This window comes from Nesoenas mayeri (genome assembly GCF_963082525.1).
Source record: "Nesoenas mayeri genome assembly, chromosome: 1".
Taxonomy (NCBI): domain Eukaryota; kingdom Metazoa; phylum Chordata; class Aves; order Columbiformes; family Columbidae; genus Nesoenas; species Nesoenas mayeri.
The window spans coordinates 16,402,005-16,428,432 of NC_137541.1; the positions used below are offsets into that span (position 1 = coordinate 16,402,005).

The 26,428-nt window shown below is 37.8% G+C and overlaps 1 protein-coding gene across 1 annotated transcript in view; it reads left to right on the top strand.

The window, feature by feature from the left end:
* Window positions 1–26,428, top strand: part of SLC2A13 (solute carrier family 2 member 13) — a gene marked incomplete at both ends in the record, with an annotated part of 148,271 nt that overhangs the window by 66,158 nt on the left and 55,685 nt on the right. The window contains one exon of the mRNA XM_080359507.1: window positions 5,480–5,588. Within this exon, the coding sequence (XP_080215633.1) occupies window positions 5,480–5,588 (109 nt within the window). The remainder of the gene's footprint in view (window positions 1–5,479; window positions 5,589–26,428) is intronic.

Below are 26,428 nucleotides of genomic sequence, written 5' to 3' on the forward strand. Positions count from 1 at the left end.
ATGGAGGGCTATACTGTAAAAAAAACAAACCACTGAAGCAAGCAATGCTTTTGAGCTTTCTCAACAGATTAGAGAATTCTATGAGGTAGGAAGCTTCCTGTATTATTGAGAGTGTACTTAGATAAAATTGTTTTGTATCTACTGAGGATAAATAGTGTGAATTTGATCTTAAAACTACTTCTGTTTTCTTGTGATTTGGTGAATTTTACAGAAAGACATTGTGAAAATGAATGAAGTTGATACTTTAGGAAAATAACGATGTAATAGGCTTGGAGAGGGAAAGGGTGTTTGCTTTATTGTGTCATTCATATGCAGAAAATAATAGCTAAGTCTAAGAGGAGGAGTCTTAGGCAGAGGAATGTTCTGCAAATGATGCAGAGAAAGCGGGGCTGGAAGCTGTTGTTCTGTGAGGAAAGGCAAAACAGAGAAATTGCTCCCATGTCTATCTTCTGTTATCCAGAGCACTATCTGCAAGTTTCTCTTTTTTGTCCCATTTCTAACTGTAGACTTGTTCTTTGAAGATTTATCTGGATTGAAGAGGGGGTATTGACTGGCACTGGGACAAGAATGGGTCTGAGAAACTGATCTGAAGATTAAGTTTAATTGATGAGTGAGTGTCTCATTGTTTGGCCGAGCCTTTTTGGAAACACTCGTCTACAGCAAGAACACAAAATGCTGGCAAGAGCCCTACATAGTTTTAAGCTGTTGCTCCAAGCTGTCACCTAGATTAGCTGGCAAAAGAATGTTTGAACCTGCAAATGACTTTGGCAGAGCCTCATCTCGAACCATAGTTGCCTGGCTGTGGAATTTTGCCAAGTATTGTACTACTAATTTGAGGGATGGGGGATCACAAGGTTTCCCAAGCAGCGGATGTCTGCCTGCATTTGCTGTGGGATTTTTTAGGTTGACTTTATGTCTATCTACAATATTTTTATCCCCCCGGAAGTGTATGCAGTATGTTTTCAGAGGGAGATGCTGAAACATCATTAATATCCATTCTTCTGCTTTTTAGCTTTTGTTACTTAATCTCTTTTTAGAACCAGGGTTTGTTTTGTCATTTTTTGAAAAGTCTCTATATCTTTTAGTTGGCAATGTGTCACACCCAAGCTCCTATGATTGCCACCCAATCCATTTTACCTACAGAAGAAAATCAACATGCCTTACCAGGTGATTCCCAATTTCTATGCCGAACTTGTGGGTTATGCCTAATAACACGAACAGCAGCTAAAGCACAGGAAGCTGTCATTAAAAGTTTCAGATATCCACTTGTAAAATGTAACATTTGGAAAGCATCACTCACTTTCTGAAGTAAAGGTTTGCAAGAACAGGTCTTCCCACCCTATTTAGCTCAGTGTAAGCTAATAAGGCTTTTCGGATGTGAAGCCGAACTTCCAAATTCTAATATTGGCTTTTGCTTGTAAGGATGAATGTCTTGTTATACAGACAGTTTAGACCAGGCTGAGAAGAAGCCAGTTAGACCATGATGATCCATTTCATGCATCATCACTACATGTAATGTCGCCTTCTACAACAGCGTTGTCCTTGTTTTTCCAGTGTTCTTTATTGCTGCCATTTGCACTGTCACTACATCAAGATTCAGCTGCCCTTTACTGCAGCAGATTTTGAACCCTCGTAAACATATGCATTAAGGAAATTTACTTCAGATAAAGTAATTACCTGAATCCACAGCAGAAAAAGTCCAACTAAATCTAGTCTCATTAAATTATTCATGACATTAGGAAGTCTCATCCTTTGACTTCATTTTTGTTCGTAGATTAGAAGGAGGAAAGCAAACATTGCTGTGGTTTCTAAAGTTCAAATGGAGTGGTTCAAATGCAGGAATGTTTCTAATCTAGCAGAAAAGAAAGCAACAGCAATTAAGGCAGAACTATCATGAACAAAAAATATTGACTTCTGGTGACAAATATCTGGTTTTTCCATTGTAGAAATTGCCAAATTTTTGCTGTTTGTGGGTGGTGTTTTGGGGCTTTTTTTGTGATATATCTTTTGCATCATCTGTTTCCCTCTAGTTCTGTGAGCAATTAAGTCGTTCCCCTTTTTAAAGATTTAATGATTTTATTGTTTTGTGCTATTTTAATCTATTGTAATAACTAACAGCAGATTTAACGGTTATCAGAAACTCCTGAAGCACACTTTCAGTCTTCAGAAGACTTATTTTCAAAAGAAAAATGTATTTAATTCTCAAAACTTGTTTTGTTTTTTATTTTTTAGATTAGACTCATTCTCTGTAAGCAACCATATTTTGCCTAGAGTTGTTTAGTTTTAAGGTTGTAATATAACAGAAGATGGGTGGCAGAATTGAAGACAGGAAAATGCAGACATAATATAATTAGTTTTAGGGCTAAATAATTTTAATAAAACATTTCAAACTCATTTTCTGTTTTAAAAACAGCCACCTTGCAGTCAAAGTCCTTTGGGTTTTTTAGTGGAGTTTGTAAAGCTCATTTAATATAGAGATTAACGTCTTCTTTTATTTCTTTGATTGCATTTATTGGTTTGTAAACCTGAAGGCTGTGAATTTTATGAAAGAAAATCCTTTAATTTTGTGTATGCTTATTGATATGTGCAGTTGCCATGGTACAGATTTGGAGTGAAACTTTAAAATCCCTGACTTGAACTAGTATGATGATTTTTAGCATCATTTTTCTGATCCAATTAATCAGAACTCTGAAAAATTACAAGTACTGAATTTAGCTGAGTGGATGCTCTAAAAGTCTGGGGTTCTAAAGTAAAGCTCTGGACTTCACTACGTGGTGTTAAACCTTCTGCAGGGCCCCCCTTCAGGCACACAAACCGATTTGTGTGATGAGGTTTTGTTGAGAGTTCACGACTCCCTCTGAGTCTCAAACCATTGTCTGGGAGCAGCTGCTTTAATTTCTAGCTATTCAGTTTAATGCCTTCTTTCCAATTGTTTTGTACAATGCTGGATTTGAATAGAGTTTTATGTAACTTCCATCAAATAGCTGAGTGGATCAGGAATTGTTCAAAACTTTGCATCAGTTCCTTAGGATGCTTCTGCTTCCTTTCCTAGCAGCCCCTGCTGCTGGGGCAGAGTTCCAGCTTATTAAATAAGTGTACTCATTGATGGTGGACTTCAAGCTTTAGGTTGATTGTAAGGTCCTGTGGAGATAAAGATGGATTTTCAACTCCGTTAAGCACTTTATAAGGAAGCTTGTGAGAAATGGAGGCCATCTCATCTACATTCAGCAGCCTGAGTTCGTGACTGATGCTGCAATTGCCAGATAAAGGTTTTTAAGCCTGATGGCTCCGTGCTCAGGTGTGGGGCCAAGTATGAAAACCTGAAAGCTGGTTTTGTGGACAGAGGTTCATGGTTGCATTTGTTAGTAAATTTTCTTTGTAAAGCTTGGAGTTGAAGAGAAACCTGAGGGTATGTCTGAGCTCCAGGTTGCTCCTAGCTGACAGCCCAGGCTGGTTTTGGTGTTTTGTCCACTGAGGAAGTGCCACTTTGACCACTGAACCCTTTGATATACTTGTCTATCCAGTGTTATCACATGTCTTGCTTGAGAATATCTTATCAGATACGGAGGTGGGCTCTATTTGCTGTGTTCAGTTTTGAGCTCCTCATCATAAGAAGCACATTTTGGTACTACAGAGAGTGCAGAGGAGGTGACGAAGCTGGTGAGGGGCCTGGAGCACAAGTCTGAGGAGCGGCTGAGGGAACTGGGGCTGTTCAGCCTGGAGAACAGGAGGCTGAGGGGAGACCTTATCACTGTCTACAACTACCTGAAAGGAGGTTGTAGCATTCAGGGTGTTGGTCTCTTCTCCCAAGTAGCAAGTGATGGGACAAGAGGAAATGGCCTCAAGTTGTGCCAGGGGAGGCTTAGATTGGATATTAGGAAAAATTTCTTCATGGAAGGGGCTGTCAGGCATTGGAACAGGCTGCCCAGGGAAGTGGTGGAGTCACCATCCCTGGAGGTGTTTAAAAGGTGCATAGACAAGGTTCTCAGGGACATGGTTTAGTACTAGAGTTAGATCATGGTTGGACTTGATGATCCTGAGGGCCTCTTCTAACTGAAACGATTCTATGATTCTATTTGTATTTACTCAAATAGAGACATTTTTAAGGTTGTGCTGTGGCTCTGTGGCAGGGCAGGTGGAACTGTCTGAATGTTAATGGTACTTGGGAACCACCTGCAAAATTTCTCAGACTCCATTCTACTGTTAATAGTAAAGAAGCAAAGTTAGGTGGTGATGCAATTGCGATGTGAATTAAAAATACCATAATTTTAAAATGAAAGTAGGTTTTTCTTGGCAGGTCTGATTATCATTCAGTGAAGAGAATGTTATCTAAACCCCCTTGAGTTCCCCTATTGAAACTGTTCACAGATTGTCACCTTTCTGAAGTTGAAACTCTTTGCATATGTAAATTGTTCTTCTCTAACAGATCCATATAGGTTTTTTATACTGAATAAACACATTTCATATTTTCTGTATTTTGGGAAAGACTGAACATGTAAAAATGTAGATCCTCCTCACTTTTTTTATGGCAACTATATTGACTATTGTGATCTATTGTATTAGGTATTCTGAATAGGTGTACCAGATATTGTAAGATGTATAAAACATAGAATTTTTCACCAGACTATGTTCTGCCCTAAATACCATGCTGGACAGAAACAAGTTCAAGTAAATAAGAGAGTAAGTAAATAAGGGAGTCAAGTATCTTAAATTTTTGCTTGATATCATACAGATTCCTGTATTACCTTTTTTTTTTTCTAAAATAGGATACTTTGAAAATTTAAAATTACCAGAGAAGAAAACTTGCTCTGTTTGCCAGAATTTTTGGGTTTTTTTTCTTCATTGAGAAGCTGTTTTCTGCTTTTTGAATGCAGTCTCATACCATTACTGCCAAAGGTGTGGGAAAAATAAATGCTTCCTCTGTTGGCCTTACAGCTGTACAGAACATTTATCCCATACCTTCAAAGTACCCACACTTGCAACTGGTTTGTGGAAACTGGGTGTTTGGGGGCCAAGGGAGAACACTTTATCTGCAAGATCCAGATCTGAGTAGTGAATAATGGCATTTCTGAAATAAGCTCTCAATAACAGTGGGAACTTTTAGAAAGAAAACAATGATATTTGGTGATAACTTTGAGTACTTTCAGCTGCAGCAGCTGTGCAGCCTGTTAGTATGATATAGGAGAGCTGTACATTTGCTACCAGGAGTATATACTGTGTACAAAAACAGTTTAATTTTTTTGACTGGACTTCCTGAAAATCATCTTTGTGGTACAGTGTGGAAAAGCTGAACTGAAATGATTAAGTTGTTAAAAAATAATTGAAATAATCCAAGTTTGTTTGAAACTAAGATGCAAAGCCTGTTATGCCTGGGAACATTGTCTTGATAGCAATCACTTAAGCACTATTAAAGAACTATTACGTATTCTTTTGTTTGTTGTTTTTTCTTTTCTTTTCTTTTCTCTCTTTTTTTTTTAAGCTGGACCTGTGATCTGCAGAATGCTAACATACCCTCCAACTCGAAGAGCCTTAATTGTGGGTTGTGGTCTGCAGATGTTTCAACAACTGTCAGGGATTAACACCGTCATGTATGTATTTACTGCTTGCTTCTCTTTATAAAATATAAGAAAAAGACTAATAGCAGTTACAGATGGGCTTCTGGACAAAATCTGAAATGTGAAAGCTGTAATGCTAGTTTGAAATCTGGATACTGACATATTTGGCATCTCAGAAAACTGGTACAAGAGAATGTTAGTATAAAGGCAAACATTTATACAGAGATGAGAATGTAAACTATGCTCTGGGAGATGTGTTATTATATGTTAGGGTTTTACGATCAAACCTATGTCTAGATAAGAAAGTACACTTAAAGTTTGATTTTATCTGCAAATAGATCTAAATACTGCGAGGGTTAAATTACTGACCATATAAATGAGATGGAAAATTACTGTGAAGTGCTAAAGGAGGTAAGATGCTGAGGGAAGAAGCATTTCCAGTTATTCCATGGTTCTGTTACATCTGTGAAGACTTTTGGTAAATGCAGAAGTGAAGAACAATATATTGGGTGTTGTGATGAGCTCTCAGCTCACAAGAGGAGCAGCTCTTGGTAAATGTGCAGGGCACAAGACCTAGTTGAAGGCTAAACTACTGTGGAGCTACCGTACAAAGTAAATATAATGAGTGCAATTTCAATATTATCTTAAGAGGAAGTGTAAAATATGTCGCAGTAATGTTTTATGGAGAGAACTACATCTCAGGGAGCAAGCTTATTAGGAAATAGTTAAAAATAATGGCCAAAAGGGTAAAGCCTTTTGTGGTATCAAGAGGTACCATGTTAAATGTTAGAGTAAATATCTGCCATCTGTCACAAGGAGGGGAAAAAACCCAAACTCATTATTGTTAAACTGCAAAGAAAAGAGATCTGTAAGAGCTAAAGAGAGATTTTATGAAGTAGAAATTGCAACCAAATGTGGGAAACAAGAGAAGGCATAACTGGTAAGTTACGTGTGAAAACCAGAAGATAGGCACAGAACGAGCTTGGAGAAATTCCTCAGGCACATCAGAAGCAAGAGACCTTGTAGTCTACAGGCCCAGTAAGGATCAAGATGGTGTGAGAACACTAGCAGAAGAAAAATCTTTAGCAGCAAATCTTACGAAGATTCTTTTTGCATCTTTGTTAATTATGGACTCTACATGAATGTTCTTGCACTGGAGCTTACTTGAGATGTCTCAGATGGTCTGTTTGAAATTCAAGTGTTATGGAAACAACTTTTAGAACAAGCTGATTAAAATGAGTAATAACAAATTGCTTGGACTAATCAGGGTTCACCCAACAGGTCTGGAGTAATTTGAATACATAATCACTGAATTTGGAAATGTTGCATAATCTGCGTGAAGCTACAGCCCAGAAAGTTTTGTTTCTGTCCGTATCAAAATTAATTAAAACTGTCATAGAATTAAATGAGAAGATATGTTTATAAATATGAAAAATGAACATGGACCTGAAGAATATAAAATAATAAAGAAGAGCCAATGTGATTGTTGTAGACAGATTATAGCTTGCAAATTGATTGGATGTGAGTTTGTGGTCACATTAGAACTGTATATCCCATATGAACTAACCCTCCTAGTCTGTGACAGCTGCTGCCAAAGTTTCTTGGAGAAACCAGATGGTCACAAAAGTAAGAGAGAAGCCCTCTCAGGTTAATAACTTTATAAGATGAGAAAAATGAAGATAAGAATAAAAGATCAGTTATCACAAGCCAAGAATAGACTCCCACAGGGATCTTTGTGGAGATATTGCTGTTCTAATAAGTCCATGAGAGAGGCTAAACAGCAAAATGACAGCTTGCAGTTGTACACCATTCATGATATTAAGACCCCCAAATCTGTGAATGTGAATAGTTGTGGAAAGATAATACAAGATAACAAATTAATAAAATGGCAAGTATATTAACTATACAATATGATACAATAATTCTTGCAGGAGAGACCTGGCTAACTAACATGGACGGCAGTCTAAATTGTTACTACTCAAGAGGTCTTGAAGTTGCATTATAGTTCTGTACAAACACAATGACTTCCATGACCGATCTGCAGTAGCACAAACATTGCAGTTGTCTTTTCTTTTAATAAGGATAAACCAACTTACATATGGGGAGAGAGATACCTGTGTTTAAACAAGATGTTTAGGACTCTGCAACTTCGAAGAGAAATGAGTTCAGAAATGTAAGAGGCATATAAAGCTACTAATGTATAGAGAAGATGAAGAGAGCATGATTATTTATCATATTTTATAACAGTTTTGATGACTTCTAGCTCTTACCCAGCAGTAGGCTTAAAATAAATATTTTTTCAGGTGACACATGATTACATAGTAGAATTCATTGCCAATGGATCTTACAGACGCCAAATGCAGAAATAAGTTTAGAAGTTAATTAGGGAAACTTATATAATAAACATTATTAACATGTTATTAAGCACCATGTGGATGCAACCTCTAGCCATGGACAGTCACATCTTGGGTCTTACTGCTTTAGGAGGCCTTATTAGGCTGGAACAAAAACTTGACAGTTCACAAGGTTTATGATGTTGGTAGGTTGACTTTGTTTGAGATTTTAAAACACATGAAGTTTAAAATAAACTCCTTTCTATGTAGGAGGTTTTACAAATAGTTTGACCTAATTTGCTTGTGGATGTGTAGGAGGACAGAATTACAACCATAAACCATAGTTGAATCTTAGTTTTAAAATAAGAAAATGCCTATAATAAACACATGAAGGCACTGTTGTTAAGGGACTGCTTGTAAACTAATTGCAATATAATTTTTTTTTTAATAATAAAGCAGTGTAACTAAATTTTTAGTTATTGAGTATGCAAGACATTCTATGAAAGGACATTTTTCAAATATAAGTAACCATTTGTCTGTTGATGGTTTGCTTACATAAAAATTGGTGATTGCTTTAAATGCAGTAATTAAATTGTACCTTAAGGAACTGTCATGTTGTATTAACTCTCTAAGTACTATTTTCTTCTCCATCATGTTTGGTTGTGTTTTTCCGGGATTGCTGTTTTGTTGCATCAGGAAAACAGACATTGGTTTTGTTTCAGGTTGTAGGATTGCGTGGACTTGCCTTCAGTGGTTTTGCAAACTCTTCTACCAAAAACAGTCACAAAAAAATGTTTTGATGGTTCACTGTAAGTTTGGTGCAGCTGTGAATCTTCTTTGCTTGGCATATGCCCTTTTCTAGGCCATAGGAGAAGCAGTTAATGACCCTTACTTGCTGTTGCCCCGAGCATTTAGGCTCTGGTTGCCCCATTCTTCCTTATTTATTTCCATGGGACTCTTCTACGCTGTGACCAGTTAACATGGCAGCATCCATGATGAGTCCTGACTTGTTCTAATCTTCTGGCTTGAGGATTTTCACTATTTCTGATGTAAAATAATGCGTTAAATCTTGTATTTAACTGTAAGAAAGTGAGGCCATAGGAGTGAGTTTGTATGTCTGTGAAAAATTCATTAAAAAGCCTCCCAACATAATCAAACCACAAGGCAGGAAAGTGAAATGAAAATATAGGGAAGAAAACAGTTGTAGAATGATTTAATACTTCCCCGATTTATGTGAGTAAATCTTCTATTTTAGAAAACAGGAGTTTGAATCAAAAAGTATGGATGTTAGAGGTAGGAAGTTATATATATGAGTTTTTCAGGAGTCTAAAAATAATCACTGAGTGTACCCAGTAGTAGAAGAGATCATAAAAAGCAGAAAAATACCTACTAGAAACACATGAAGACAACAACAAAAATATAGACCTTCAATGCTTAAGTGTTTAGAAATCTGTTATACATTTTCTGGTTAAAAATTGGATATCAGTAGTGAAGCCAATGAGAGCAAAGTCCATGTGTAGGTGGATTTCTCTTGAGGATGGGGAGAAGAAACCTAGAAGAACTTTTGTAAGAGTTCACGCTGTTGTGCAATAAACTGATCTAGATTATGCACAGCAATAGTTTCATATTGTGTTTGAATCAGCCATGTACGTGTGGAACATCCAGCCCCAAGGAACCAGGAACTCTCATCACGAACAGGATGTTACTGAGCTGGTGAGAGCGGCGCGTGGAGCAACCTCTGCATTGAGGAGGTGGATCTAAAAGAGAAACAAAATGTAAAAATAGGCAAAGGAGATTGTGACTCTCACAGGAAGAAATTCTAGCATGATAAATTTAGTCAGGAAAAGAATAAAGCTCAGTGACCTATAGCTTTGGTTCCCTTTTTGCCTAAGAACAAGGGTACCACTGCTTTTTGATAGAGTGCCTGAAGTAGAAAAAATGTTTCCTTTTGTCATGGCTTTTGCTGGTTTAACTGACCTGTAAAAGATGAAGTCATACAATTTTAGACAGATAAGATAGAGTGCCTGAAGTCTCAACTCTGGCTGATAGGAGACTGAAAAAGGCCCTGTGAAGGAAGTTATATTCCAGGATAGCAGTTACTACGATTCTGCTTTTTAGTAGTAACATATCCAAGAATTTTGTTAAAACAGTGATGTGTAGATATTTTCAAGCCCACAGTGGCTCATAGTTAAGACTTAGGGGAGGAGGACTATTTTAAGGTAAAACTTTAAGCTAATTTTTCCATCAGTTTCTTCTTTTTTTTTTTTTTTGGAAAAAAAAAAACCCACAACACATTTTCTGGGGTGTGGGAGGAAGAGAGAACTTTGAGGATTTGACTATTCCAGATCGTTCGGTGAAAAACATCAATAGAGTATATTGATGTTTTAGCTATGTGCTCGTGTTCCTGTAGAACTAGGACTTCTGAAAACACTCTCGGTACTGTGCAGCTTCATTGCAGTAAAAACAAACAAAACAAAACATGAGGAAGAAAGCTTTTGGAAAAAATCCCAAGTTATCTTGAATACTAAGCCGTAATTGAGGCATGATTGGAGGGAGTTCAGTATTGTCTTGTCAGAGCTGCACACAGGTCTTGTGGCTTGTGCTGGAGTTTCTGCTGCTCTTTTGGGGGCTCTCTAGTTCTGAGCTGGTGGCCATTCACTCAAGCTGCCTGCGCCCTCAGGACTATAAATCCGAGATAAGATTGAAGAGGCAGCTGTATCATCTTGATTGTTCTTATTCTCAGGAAACTTTAGGCAGACTGGATGAAAGCCAGACATAATATTTGGTTCTGCAGTTGAAACACTAAACTAGATGTGATGCTAATTTTGTAATTTGCCATTATCTTTTCACATTGTGTTAGAAGAGCTTTCTGCGACGGAAGAGTGGTATAATGTGTCAACAGGGAGAGCTTATGGCCTTCAGCACTTTTGTTAAACTTGCATTTTTCCTGGTGGATGTGATCTGTTATTCCTAGTTAATAAAATGTCTCTTTATTGTTAAGATATCCTTGCATCTCCTAAAAGTTAAGTGAATCCACATGTAAAATGTATTGGTGTTCAGATTTGGTCTACAGATGCTTTTGAGCTCTAGCAGTCTTGCTTTTTAATCTGTGCAAGCAAACAAAAGAACAAAAAGAATGAGATGAAAAAGAAGTATCTTTTTCCAGCTGGCAAGAAATAGGGAGTAGAAGAAAATACTATATGGAGAAGGAAAAAAGCTCAGAGTAATGATAGAGAAGAAAAAGCTGGATAAAAGAGAGAAGGAAAAGACAAAGGAGGACAAGAGGAGGTTATGTAACCAACGGGAATTGAAGGTTTGAAGATAAGAATATTAAAACAATTACCATGAAAAATGAACGAATATCGCATTGAATGTAAATGAGAGAATCAAAGAGAACAGGAGTGGTACTGGAAGGAAGCCAGGATACTTCTGAAGTTGAATAGAGGCTAGAGAATAGTTCAATGGAAGCAAAGCACAAATCCCAACAGGTTTAATGGCTGGGTCTATTGTGCAGCAGTTGCAGAGCTGGAACCCATGAGGAGCTGTAAAATCCTTCTGTTGCTGAAGCGAGCGTGGGGCAGCACGTGCCCCTCTGTCACCCTGGGACCCAGCAGGGCTGGTACCAGCACTGGGAACTTCTGCTCCTGGTGGTGGCTGCTGCGAGAGGGACGTGTGATTTAACCCCAGAGGGATGCTGAAAGCTAAGACTGAGAAACTTGACTTTGAATTCCATGTTTTAAACTTTTTTGGAGATGAAATACTGAATAGGTAGCATAGGACAGTGACTGCTGTTAAACCTTTTATTTTTTTGAAGAACATTGAATAAATACCTTGTTTTGCGAATTACAGCACAAGTAATACGAGCCTTCTCTGCTCCTTCAGCATCAGTAGCCACAGAGAGACTTATAATTAGTGGATTAATGTATTTTAAAATTATACCAGATTTGTAGTGAGTAAGTTGGTCATAGAAGTGAGACTTTGCTAGATCACTGACTGTTAGCTTAGCTTTTGGAAAATAGTTGTTGAGATCTGCAAACAGAATTTCGACTGGCAAAAAGTAATGGTGGTTCACATTTTTCTTATGGTTTGTATATGAGCATTGGTTTTTAAGGTTGTATTAGTTTCTAATGTGTTCTCTGGCTGTGCATTTTAAAACAAAGCCAGCAAAATGCAGAAAGCATACTTCTTTTAAAAAAAAAAAAACCCCACAACAATGAACAAAACAAAATCCAAAACTTACACAATGCTACAATGTCATCCAAGTTGCGCAGCAGTTACTAAAGAGCAATATATCTTCTATTGTAGTCTCCACTTAGGTTTAAATTGGGCCAAAGCAATTACAAAGCAAGCTGCCATTATTTCTTTGTTTTTGCATGGCCAGTAACTTATCACTTCAGTTCTTGAATATACTCAGACTGAACTGTGCTTTAAGTCTGACTGAAGGAGGAACAATTACATCAATGTTTTTTTCTGATATGTTCTCAAGAAAATTTTAAGATGTCTCAAGTCTAATTTTCTCTGACTCCAGAAGATTGAGGCTGCTGCCTGCTTAGGTTTTCATCCTTCAGTATGCTTTTATGAGTAATCTGTACAGTTTTTGTCTTTCTCTTAATTTTTCCATTTTTCTCTTGGCTTTAGAAAATGTTCAATAGAACAAAAAGAAACCCTGTGTTGCAGGTGCACTTGCTTTTCAGATAATAATCCATTAGATATTTCATTAGTTTTTAATAAATCCTTCCAGTAACTCTTTTTGGAGAAGTGACCCTTAGTTTTACCGTATTATCCTTCCTTCATATTGCAAAAGTTTTATATAGTACTGCATGCAAACTTACAAGGTGAAAAACTTTAGTAGAGAAAAGAGATGTATCTTTGGGTATGTATAGTATACAGGTACTTTTTAGGTAGACTGTAAATATTTTTGGAAAAACAACTAAGTGGAAGTCTGGTTTAGTCAAGCAAAGGCGATTCTCCTGTTATACCAAATGCCTCTGTTATGTATACAGAAATAATGCGATTAACTTCTAACAGCTTGAGAGGAACAAATTGTAGCTAATAAATGATTTCATATTACTCAATGTAAAACATTATAAATGAGACTTTATGGAAACCACCTGCTTCGGTGTATTAGAAATTAAAAGAAAAATAAAAATGCTCTGAAGAGCTGATAGTCACCAACTTGTCCTTATCGGACACTAGCTTCTTGCATAGAAAACAGTCTCTGCTATAAGTTTTCCAAGCCTTGGAACAGCGATTTATTTATTTTTTTTTTATTTCTTCTTCCCATTGGCAGGCCTGAACTGAACAGTTAGCTTATTTGTTGAAATCTTTCCACTTTAATTTGGAAAATTATCACACAGCCTAAAGAGAGAAGCAGTGGCTTTGGAACTCTGACCAAGGACAAACTCGGATTTGGAGATGAAAGTGTTGTGTGAGGCGCAGGCCTCAGGCTGGGCCGGAGCAGTTTACAAGCTGACAGTTCAGGTGCTGGTGGGGCAGGTTAGAGAAGACTTAAACACCCTTTCATCAAAGGCTGTCTGCAGGAGCCGTGGGTAGTAGTTATTATACAACAGCTGGGAAATGGCTGTGTTGGCTGAGTCAATCCTTTTGATTCCCTCTTTCTCTTTGCCTTCACCTCCTGCTTGGGGCTGGTCAAGGAGGAATTTGACCATAGTTTCTCCAGACCCTGCTCTGATGTTGTTTCTTCTTCTCAGTCATTAGAAAATACAGACGTGGGAAGTGAGTGCTGCCTGGGAAGGGGAGTGGGCCTTAGTCAATCTGCTAGGAAGTGGCTGAAACAGAAATGTGTTGATGACAGGATGCCAATAGCAGCATCCAGGAACTGAAACCAACCAAACAAACAAAACATTAGCTGGCTAAGGAAAACTGCAGCAGGTCTGAGAAAATAAATTAACTCTTTGTTCCACAGGGAGGAAGCAGGCTGCTGACTGCTTCCATCGTGAATTAGAATCGTAGAATAGTTTGAGTTGGAAGGAACCTGCAGAGGTCATCTAGTCCAACCCCCCTCCAACCCTTCAAGCAGATCAGATTGCTCAGAGCCCTGTCCAGCCTGGCCTTGAATGTTTCCAGGGATGGGGCATCTACCACCTCTCTGGGCAACCTGGGCCAGTGTTTTACTGCCCTCGTAAAAAATTTCTTCCTCACATCTAGCCTGAGGATTAATGTGACCTGCACAAATCCTGACCGTGGTAAGAGGTTGTGGATAGTAGTGAGTATTGGGATTTAGAATCACCGAGAGGGATGGGGAGAGAAAATAGCACATCATACTGCCAGATGTATTAAATAGTTCTAAACCTTATACTTTGTTTTGATTTTGTACTTAGCCAGCAAACTGCAAGTCTGAGTGATGTAGATGGATGCATCTTGTGCTTGAGGCACAAGGAGGCAGCTCATTAAATGTGAAGATTTGTAAGGCTGCCACAATATTGCTCAAGTGTATGTATCCATTTGCTGTGTTTTAAAGATAACTTCTGTGCTTTAACAGTTTTGTTTAAAGAGTGAAACATTTTTCTTAAATATTCTTGTGTGTGCTTTTGGAGATGGCCTACAAAACCCTGAGCAGTTTAAGGGTTTAATGGTTTAGCGCCAAAGTCTGTAATTTATCAGTTGAAATAACTGTGAGAGGGTATTTAGGATACAAGAAAGACAGTAAATTTCAAAACAAGTCACCCGTGTATCAGTGTTGCTATCAGTAAAACCACATTATTTTAAGTTTCCTATTGAAAAATAACATTAAAAAGCAGGTGGATCTTTCTTCTCCTGTTGTGCTGACATGGTATGATGGCCAGAAATTAATGTGAGTCAGTTTGTAAGTATAGATTTGTAATTCACTGTAAAACACAAAGCCTGAAGTCTATGGCTTGTGTTATTTGGGCAATGCCGTACGGCAAACTTCAAGGTTTCCTCTCAGGCTGAAGCTTCTCGCTGCTAATGCCAGTTCTGTGCGCATTTCATGTTCTTGTTCCTTTTGAAATAGAAAATCACAGCTTTAATCCACTTAAAGGAAAAAAAAAATGCAAACCAAGCCACTGAATCATGATGGAGTTGTTAACTAGATTAAAGCTATAAAACGTTCATCTTATTTAAGAAGTTGCTTGCTTTGTCAGTCTAACTAGCCAGAGCTTTTGGAAGATGATTATTACAGATACAGCCTTGTCCTAAGTATTGGAGATCAAAGAACAGGTAATTCAGATATAAAAGTTTTGAAGGTTTAAGTACCAGGAAGATTGGGAGGGTAGTTCAAGATGTTATCCAATGAGAGTAACAGAATGAAGTTAAGTAAAATCTAGAATGATTATCAGAGCATAGTTTAGTCTTAGAGATATTAGACTGAGTGTCTTGAGGGAAGTAGGAAGCGCTCCTTATTTCTAATTGCTTAAATTGTTACAACAGTAGAGAATGTATTAGAAATAATGTATTTGGGTTTCTTTGGTGTTGGAATTAGTAGACATACAATAGAAGGTGAATGTAAGTTCAAAAGAAAAGGCTGATTTCCTTTAAATTAAACCTTTACACCGCACCTATCTTCTGATAATTCTCACCTTCTATCCATTTATTATTAAAAAAAACACAACAAAACTTAACAACCTTCCCATAAAACCAAGACAAACTTAAAAAATCCTAGACTGCCAGACACATAAAGTGATATTGAGGTGGATGTTTATTTGCGTTATAATTTTCTTCAGGTTTAAAAATAACAAAATACCATCTCAAATTGCAGAGGAAGCAGGTTCAGGGTGCTGATGTGAGGTACTGGAATGAACGTTTAACTGCAGCCTCTCATTCTGTTTTGAAACACTAGATTTTTTTCTGTTTCATAAGTCTTTAAATATTAGTCTTTTGCTTATTTTTCTGGTCCTGAACACTGGCTTGGTTGTGGTGGTTCTGTGGGGGTTTTTTGTGTTTTGGTTTTTGTTGTTGTGTTGTTTTGTTTTTTCTTCTTTTTCTTCCCCAAACCCGAACCTTTAACTCAATGCATTGGAAAACCACCACATTAAATATATTTTTCTTGTCTTTTTTAAGTTCTGTCTCAGGTTATTGGCTAGAAGAAACTATACTGAAGAGTGGAATAGCGTGAGTGGAAGTAAACCTCATGGTATGACAGCAGCAAATTATTAGCCACAGTCTGCACCCATATACTAGAAGGTCTGCCTGATGATTTGGTTAATTATCTTTAGAATCTTGCAGATGTATTAAAAAGGATTCTTCTGAGCATTAACTAATACTTTAATAATAATAATGATAATTATGATAATAATATGTAGTAGTAATAATAATAATAGTAAACAACCGAACACAAACCAATCAAAAAGAAACTACACCCAAAACAACAACAACAAAACCCAAACAACAAAACCCAAAGTCAAGTGTCTTTAATAAATATAACATGTTCAAAAGACACATGTTCAAAGAACTGTGTAGGAGCAGACACACCAAGTTGTTTTGAAGCAAATACTGCTATCTGTCTTCTCACTTGCGACCTGTTTTATTTTTAATGAAATCTCATCAGCAGGGATTATGTGCACAAATGTATTATTTTTACCCCCAGTTTTTCATACAAATTAATGTAATCTTCAGTGGTAAACCAGCCAGAATGCTGAGGCATTTGTATTAAAATGCTGGAAAACAACCAACAGTCCTGCTGATGGTACTTTTGTTTGTTTATTTCACCGAATTATGATTATTTTTTTTTTTAATGGTAACTGATAAAATCTGTTCTATAGTTCTTCAGATTGTGAAAGCATATTTAAAGAAAGACTGTCATTTTGGAGATAACTTAAAACCAAAGTATTTATTTAAAGAAGAAATGTATTCAAGCCACTATTTTCTACCACTTCTTTTGATATTATTCAAGGATTTGTGTCTTTAATAGAAATTTTTCCCTTTTTTTTGGCATTTGGCTTCTACTCTCCCTTTTGCCTGTAGTGAAGTCACAATACTGTTTGATTTCTATCTGTTGCCTTGGTAATAACTCCCATGTCACAAATCTGGTATGAACTGCGCTGCAGGGCCATACAGGAGGAACTGTGTGAACTGCATGGGTGGGAGTAAAGTCTTTGCTGAAATGTATGGATTGGGTTATTATCATTTATGGTAAAGCAATTATGTAAAGAAAAACATCTTTATATATAGTGTGTGCACAATGTAGCTGTTAACTCAGTTAAATGCATCTCATTCATGTTGTTTGTATGTAAAGCCAAGTAATGACATGAACTCAGAGCAATGATGTTGTTTATAAATCATTGGTCAATGATTGCTGAAGGAAGCTGCCTAAATAGCAATACTGGTTGCCTTGTTTGTTTTAATGTATTATTTGTCTAGACAGCTTCTGGTTGGTCTCAACAGTTTGTCTTGTGCTATTACCTTTTTAATAATCTTATGAAAATTCCTTTCTTCTGCAGTTGTTAATGTTTAATATTAATCATTTTGTTGAACTGTGCTTTTTCATTATCTCTAGCAAAGGCCATTTTTAAAAAGTTTTGAGAGCTATCAGGAAATCAGATATCAATCAGTGACCAATTGGTTTTATTTTTTTTTCCTTAAGGTAGAGTAGAGTAGTAGGGGGAGAGGGTTTTGTTTGTAATGTAGGTTTGCTCACTTGTGAAAACACAGAGGATATGTATTATCCAAATATTGGGCTGTTTTCTTAGCATAAGAAAGTGTTTCCTCCTTAGATGAAAAACAATGAATGTATAAATGGGAAGCACTTCAGAGCTCACAATGTAACCAGTCTTGAAAGACCAAATTAAAGTATAAAAGGTCACCTGGTTAGATGCTGCCTGATTCAGCAACATGAACAACCTCGGTGAAATATATTACTGATTCCACTCAAACAGAGAGTAAGAGATATGATGCCCTTTAGATCTGTTTATTCACCTTTACTTTAAGGGCATAGAAAATGGTTCTTTAAATTGGATTCTTTGGAGTCTGTCAATAAGAGTTAAGCCACTGCAGGCTAGACAAAATGCCTTGTGCCACAGAGGTGGAGAGAGACCAAAAGAAGGTTGAAAGGTTATGTGCAATGTAAAGCCTTACCATGAGTCAAAGTAGTCCAGAAGTGGATCATAAATAAAACCTTGTGGCATCTAAAGGCTAATCAAGACTTTGTTATCACAAGCAGTCTGTAAAAAAGAGATCACTATGGTCAAAATAACCCAGATGGAAGGTGTGGTATGGAGTACAGTCACCAAATCAAAAGAAAATAAGGAATTACTTAAGAGACTCTTATTTCCTCAGTGCAGCAAGAAAGCAACCTGTCTGTAAGGCCTGTGAGGAGAATGAGGAGTGATGGGGGGAGTCCAGGGAAGGAGCGGGATACGCCTAGAATGGCATTTTTTACAGTGGAAATAAAAGACAGGATACAGGCTGATTTTTCTTTTTCTGGTGCATGTAGGAATGGAGAGTGACTTATTAGTGAAATAGGGCAGCTCTTAAGGGATACATATACTCATTCCAAGTAATTTTCCTTTTCTGTTTCATATAATGGTAAGGAAATAATCATTGTGTTAAAACATTTATAGTTTTAAAATTATCAAATACATTATGGTAGTCTTTTCTATCTTATATGCTTTATTAGAGTTTTGAATAAGTAAAAATAGCAAGACTTATCTCATTGTATTTTCCAGGGTATACAGTCCTATTTTAAATGCTAATATCTTACAGCAAAAACCAATTTTTTGATGATTCTTTTCACGTTGTGGCAAATGAACTCAGGCACTGATGGAATTCTGAACAGAGACAGAAACAGAATTTCTTGTAGTAATCTATGCATATAAAAAATACGATGGACTGTACTGAGATCTGGAGCACAGGCTCTGCAAGGTACTGGTCAGGTCTCCACAGGTATTTGGATCTTACTGCTGATTGATTTATTACATTCATTAGCTTAAACTAGCTAGACAATAATTTAAACAAATTACCTTATTGTCAAATTCCTCCTCTCTCTGCAAATTCTGGTCTGATCACATCCTTTTAAGCATCTCTGCAAAAGGCTGTGCTGCCCAGCTGTGTCTTCAGTTGTGCTTGAGCAACTTCAGTGACTTTTCCTTGCACAGGTGTAACTGATGCCACCACCTATGCAAACTCTTCAGTGCAGAAATGCATATTGACCAAGCAGTAGATATAGGTAAGCAGTTTGAGATGGTGGACTTGTGTCCGGTTAAGGAAATCTTAATTCCCTTAATAGTGTAGTATGCTACTGCAGACAACTGGACGATTAGACAATGCTAGAGAGGGAAATAAAAAAGGCAGTATAGAAACAGAGAAGAAAAACGTGTTGCCTGAGAGGGACAGAGCTTTAAAGTATACTGGAAAGCTTTTGTTGGAAAATGAAATTGAATTCAATGGTTAGACGCTTAGTTCACTTGGCTTTCCTCTCAGCAGAACCTGAGAGCCATATTGAGGTTTTTGTCTTTTGAAATCTGAACAAGTAGCTCTTGGGCATCTGTGTTACACTTGAGCCCTCCTTTCTGCTGTGTCTTGTTAGGATACATTGAAGCAAATGGTTGTGTAAAAGAAAAGATACTGTTGTAAGACTTCCAATCTTGCTCTGAAAACGGTGTTTTTTCTTTTGACCGTGAAGAAGTAGCAACTATTTTTTATTTTCCTGAAGGAGTTATTCCTGAAAATTATTCAGCTGAGGGACAAATGAAATCAGTATATTCCTGCAAAGAACATATTATCTTGCCTCCAGTCCTTCTTAGAAGGACTGACAAACACCACACTGGTCTGCATGGTTGCAAGCAGCTTTAAGCACATTTTCTAACTCCGGCTAGCAATTTACTGCCCTTAAGTGGCACGTTTTAGCTTCCTGTGGTGTGCCTGTAGCGTGCATATGACAATAGTTTTCACACAGTGATATGATTTCATACTTTTGAGCTTCTCTTAACTCAGTCAGGAGACTCATTTAGGCTATTAGCTTGGAAGAAATTGTAGTTTAGCTCCTCTAAAGCTCTTGGCTCTTGCAGCACTCAGAGCTGTATGTGCAGGGTCACGCAGGGTGGCTGGAGCCACAGGACTGTCATCGGCCAGGGCTGCTCCAAGGTCTGTCTTTCATCTTCTCTTGCACTATCAAAGCTGATCTGTGGCCCATCTTTTCAGTAAATCAGCTTTTGGCTTTTGCTAACAACATAATCTTGCAGTGATTCCTCGCTTGCTGCACAGTAAACCATTGTGTACAGAAGCACTGAAGTAAATTGACATGCACATTTTAACATTTTTATTGGTATAGACATGTCTTATGTTCTTTGCATGGTTTTTTATTTTTTACTCTATCTAAATATAGTTACGAAGAGGTTATAAGCAACTCTTGTTTATGATATTTTTTTTAAACTAGGAAAATAATTTACTTATTTGGGGATTTATCCTGGTTTCATGAAAGGCATTTTCCTTTCCTAACAGCAAGTTTCTCTGTCTGGAACAAATTAACAGCCATCCAAGGAGTAATTTCTTCCTCCATTGCAGAAATGTCTTCCTCTGTGGTCGTGCTCTTCAGTCTGCCTGCCACACTCACTGGCACAGACACTCCCCAGAGGTTTCAGATCAGAATCACAGCTGCTGCTCTGAGTCACAACTTCATCCTATTTGGTGGGATTTCTGTGTTCATTAGACTAATTAATGATAGAGTACAGCAATGTGACATGGCTTGCCTGTTTGTTTTTGTTAGCTTTCTCAAAAATTCAAGTTATTGGTGATTTTCTGTGTCTAAATAAATGTTTGATTACATGCAAGATTTTAAACAAGCAATTTTTTTCATGTTGTCATTAAAGTCGGAAAAAGGACATTGCTGCCTGTTATAATCTTGCTTGAGCTGTACAGAGGTATTTAAACCCAGCAAAACCTGTGTTTGTGGAAAGGAACAGACAGACAGAATCCACTCCATAAGGGTGTTGTTTCCCTGTGTAAAATTAGAGGTATTATGGAGATGAGAGGGATGGAAGGGGGAGAATGGGAGCAAAATGTAGTGCTACAATTGTTGCTCTACTTAATAAAGTAGAACACCACAAAGCACTGAATATGCTGGTATTTCATGATGGTGCTGTGTTTTTTCACTTGCAAGAAAATACTCCGCATCAGTTTGTCCTCACCCCTGCTTAGGTACTTGTGCTGCTTTTCCAGGTTTTTGAAGGAAGGTGCTGAGATAGGCTCATCTTTTAATTCTTCTCAGGATAACAATACCTAACTATGTCATGTGCATAAGTAATTATTGTTTATACGCATTATAAATCTAACAATGGATAAAAGTTAAAATGTTACTTCTTATGTATCCACAACTGTGTACATCATGTCTAAAATCTGTAGGCTTTTCCCTTCTATGGGCAATTGTAGAAATGTGAGGAAAGGATGGGAAATTTTAGGTTAAGGATAAATGAGAAGTATGTTAAGTCTTTCTAGATAGAGAAGGGTTGAAGACATGACAGTTTTAAAATAAGGTGTTGTTCAAATATATAGAAAAAGGTAGAATTCACTTTGCTTTGTTTCTGCAATGTGTGGGTAGGAACATAAACATGTAAAATATTACTGTCATACATATTGTTGATACTGACAAAGGTGTTCTGTGTGTTTAACAGCCTGCAGTGCTTGCAAATAAAATGTATTTACAAAATATTTGCTAGATAGTGTAAACACAGGAATCTTAGTGACCACAGTATGTCTGAGCCAAATTGAACCGATGGATGATAGTATGGCACTGTTTTCATTGGAGAAATCAGGGAGCTGACACTGATGACTGATAGAAAGGGTGTAGAGTTACTAGTGTTTGAAGAAGATTGAAAAATTGTGCGACCAGGTGGCGAGAAGGCTTTAGAGCGAGTACGTATCTATCCATCACTGTTCAAGGGGTGAACCCCTTGACCCTGCAGTCTTCTAAACCCATGTTCTCTGTCCATCATGCTTGAGGACCCACCTGACTGAGAGCATGACCTTTGCTTCAGGAGATGCCACCTGACTGGCCACCAAAGGGCAATAATGTATCAAGTAGTAGTAATCTTTTGTTACTTTCCCAACAAAGTAAACTAATTTTTCTATGAATTATGCAGTAATTCATTTGATGTTCTTGTGACACAGCCTTTGAGGAAATTTTCTTCCATGCAAATACCTGTGAAGAATAATGAAGAGAGGCATACTAAAATGCTAAAAGGTGTGATTATTTACTATATGCATACTACTATTTGGTGTCTTTTAAATGCTGTGAATTTTTTGAACTTGCAGCCTACATGGACAGGTGTGCCAGATAAGTAATGTTTACGAATTTTTTTCAGTCTGATTTTTTCCATGCCCCCCCACGAGAGTATAATTAGCAAAAGCTAACATTCAGTATTCCTTGTTCAGAAACTGTATCATACACTGTCATCTCAAAACTATGCAAGTTTATGTGGCAGTCTGTTTATGCCTGTAATAAATGTTGACAACTCCCAGCTCAACAGTTGCTTCCATCAAATGCAGACTGTTGCGTCACTCAGATTTCTAAGTGCCAGCCTGAGCTAAGGACTTGAATGAAAAGGCAGCTGGCTCAAGGTTTGTGTCTGGAGGAGATGTTTCTGAGTCTGGTAAGGGGCAGCAGCAGTCTAAAGGAAGAGTAGCAAGTCAGCCTTAACTTTCAGGTGATGCCCAAATCTCCAGCATTCAAGGACAAAACATGTCTCCTTTTGGCTTCTCTCAGAAGTATTTCTGATAAAAATTGCTGTGAGCCAGTGAGAAGTGCGGCTTGCTTCTTTCCAACATGATGATGCCACGATGATCCAGGCTTTCAGCTACTCTGAACTAGGCTGTTCTGGTGTGTTTTGGTTGAGAACTGTATGTTGAGCTCTGGCTTATTCAACACAGGTCTCTGCTCATTAGACTTGTCACCATAGGCAGAGCAGCTTACTGTAGCCAGTAGACTGGGTGTAAAGAGTTTAACGTAGCTTTATTTTTTTGAAATTTCTCCATACTCCTTAAAGGACTAAGTTGTCAGGTAGATATGCTGTGCAGTTGTACAGTTGATCACTCAGGAAAATGGATGTTTCCTTTCTCTGCTGTATCAGTCTTGCATTTCCCCAATGCAGGTGTTTTAGCTGTGTTATCTACTGAAAGCTATTCACCTTTCATTTCCTTTCCCTGCAGTGCAAATTTTATCCTTGTAACTGATGCTTAAAAAAAGAAATAAAGCAACCTTCTCAGAGCAAGATGTCCATGAGCAGTAGAGGTGCATGGTGTTGGTGTGCTGACATTGTTGTAAGTCAGGGACTACTGGTGCTTCCTCGTTATCTATCTCCATCTGTCAGCATCCATTTGGTTTTTTGCCTTGTGTTTACACTGCAAGCTTTCTGACAGAGGTCATTTAATTGTTTTGTATTTGTACAGCACTTAGTACACAGAGTCCTTCCCAGTAGTGGAGACAGATATTTCAGTAATGCTGTCAACCTTTAGGAATGAGGCTATGTGATGTTTTGCTTCCGACAGTGTAATTTTGCAGACAGTTCTCTTCAAAGTAATTGTCTTTATACCAGTGTGGAATCCAAAGATCTGATTTCTCCTCTTCTCCTTCCTCCTAATGCTCACTGATGGAAAACTTGCTCCATCCTTATGCAGCCTTCCCTTCCAGGAGGAAGGTCATAGCCTGGCCCTGCCACACAGTCACAGGCAGCAGTGTCTGCATGGGCCATAAGTATCTCTTTTCTCTAACAAAAGTAGTCTTTCTATTTAAAGGAAAAAAACACAACCAAACAAACTACCTAGATAATCCTTTCTATCTATTACAATGGAAGGAGCTTTGTTTATGATATATGACAACCCTTTTATTAATTCAAGCTGCGAGTTTTAAATTCTTTGTGAGAAAATGGTTAGATGTCACCCTTTTTTTTCGCTTGTGCGAGTCTGGCAGTTGTAATGTCAGTGTTAGTGTTTGAGGGTACAACAGTTATCAAAACTTAACTTGGTAAGCCTAGAATGTTTGTATCTTATATTGCAGCATGCCTTATTTTACAGTGGAATATTTAAAGGAAGAACATAGATGACCATTTAGTATTAGATTTGAGAATTTGATAATTCTGGTATGATAGTGATTTCCCAGTCTCTCTACTATGCTGTCTTATGTTAAATCCTATGTACTTCTTATAAAACCTTGGTAATCTGAGTTGTTTGCCACACAGTGCTAATTATGCTAGTAGCTGCAAAAGTGCCCTCAGTCTTATCTTCTCAATGTTGAGACAACGTGCAAATCCACAAGTCAGTCTTCTGCAAAGAGCACCAGGCTCTTCCCTGCTCAGGAGCTGTGGGCCTGCTGAAGCCTCAGTGGTCACAGTGAGATGAAAAGAACAAGACCAAGTTTGGCATAATGTGGAGATGTGTGGAGAGCCCAAGGCTGAGGCTGGAGGTCAGACTGAGAGGAAGAGGTAAAATTTTAAACAACAAAAATGCATTTTTAGTGTGTATATTGTAGAACTAGAAAATAAAATAGCAACTTAGCTTTAAGAGATCACAGTTGCAGAAGTTTTATTTTCAGTAGTGTGTTAACATCTCTGTACTTTAAATATGTAACTCAAATATGGAAATAAAATATGTTGTTGCAGGTATGTGGTATTATTAGAAGCACTGTTAGGTGGGGCAGTGAAACTGCACATATGTAGGGAGGTCTTGCTACTGTATTTACATGTATTGTTCTTCTCTTGGCAAGGATCCTCAAACAGACTTTGGTTTGAGAAAATCAATCCTTGTCTGTCTTAGACAGAGCTTACTTTGGTTTATCCTGGATGTTTTTCTTGATGTGTTAAGTAGATTCTGGGATGGAATTAAGACCAAATAAAAAGGCAAGAAGAGTGAAGACAAAGGCAGCAGGGAAATCAGGTAGAAGCACAAGGAAGAGTTCAGATGAATAGTGGATTTTTAGCATGCTAGTGTATCTGTTAACTTCTGTTATATTGCCATGGGAAATATTCGGAACAAATAAGAACAGAAGTTGTATGTTATTAAATGTTTCTTTATATCAGGTAGCAAGCAATAGACCATCAAATTTTTGAAGGATGTTTTACAGCCCACATTTTGCTAATTTTTTAGCTTTTTTTTTTTTTTGCCAGCTGGTCACTGTTTGACAGCGTTTTGGTTTTGGCTGGGATAGAGTTAATTTTTTCCTAGTAGCTGGATTTAGAATTAGAATAATGTTGATAATACAGTGATGCTTTAAGCTGTTGCTAAGTAGTCAAGGACTTTGCAGCTTCTCGTGCCATGCCAGGTGCATAAGAAGCTGGGAGCAGCATAGCCAGGACAGCTGACCCCAACTGGCCAAAGGGATATTCCACACCATATAATGTGGTGCTCAGGATATATTGTGGGGGGAGCTGGCTGGGGGAACTGCTGCCCAGGTATGAGCTGAGCATCACCGGATGGTGAGCAATTGCATTGTGCATCACTCATATATTCTACTAGTATTAGTGTTTCCTTTTCTGTCCTATTAAACTGTCTTTATCTTAACCCACGAGGCTTACCTGGTTTTCTGATTCTCTCCCCCACCCCACTAGGGTTGGGAGTGAGTGAACAGCTGTGTCGTGTTTCACTGCCTGATGGGTTAAACCACAACAGGTTGACCCTATGTGTGACTAATCCATTACCATGCATCTGATTGTACTTTTAAAAATCTTCTGAAACACTCCAAATCACAAAAAGTGAGTTATGACAAAACAACAGCATTCAGATGGGATGATTTGGAATGCGGAGGTAACAAGATCCAGATTTCCTACATGCATTCCCACTTTGCTCTGAGTAGGAATGAACAGGACAAAGGCAGTGTCATCCTGCTAGTCATTCAGAGTCACCAGCTGGCAAATTTAGCTCTGACCTTAAAAAAAGAGAATGAAGGAAAAAAAAAGTAAATGAGTGAGAAGGTAAATTACTTGATCATAGTCCATACTGGCATTAACATCTAAAAAATGTAGCACGCAGTTTCACAAGATAGAGTTTGCTCCAAACATTTTAGACAACACCTGAGGAGGTTCATATGGCGCGGACAATTGGTGCAAAATGTGGATTACCTCCAGCTGGGATTTTTCCCTCAAAAAGAGGAAAACCCTATTCATGAACAGCTTTGCTTGATGGGACTTGTACTCTTCCCTTGCCTTGTATGTCAGGTGTGTCTGCTCAGTGAACTGCTGCTGTTTTGTATTTTTGTAGATATCCATCTTCCATTTGCCTTTTACTTCTTTTGTAAATGAAAACATTTTTTCGGGACCGCTGATTTGAATGTCCTCAGGCAAGAAGACCTTTCTTTGTGCCAGTGAAACTCATAGAATTTTCATTTATGTGATGGATTTTCTCCTCTCAGTTTCACTCTTTCTGCCCCTCTGGGATTAATTTATCTTGGCCAGTTTGAGAAGAAAAGGACTTTTATTCCTGTGCTGTTTCTAGACTCCTGCTTAGCAGGCCAGCAAAGCCAGTTCAATGAGGATACATAGTCATAGTCCTCAATTGTCTCATGCAGAATATTTTGCGAAACAGTAAATGATGTGTCTTGCCCACCGTGAAGGCAGTCATCTTCCATCAGCGGGGCTG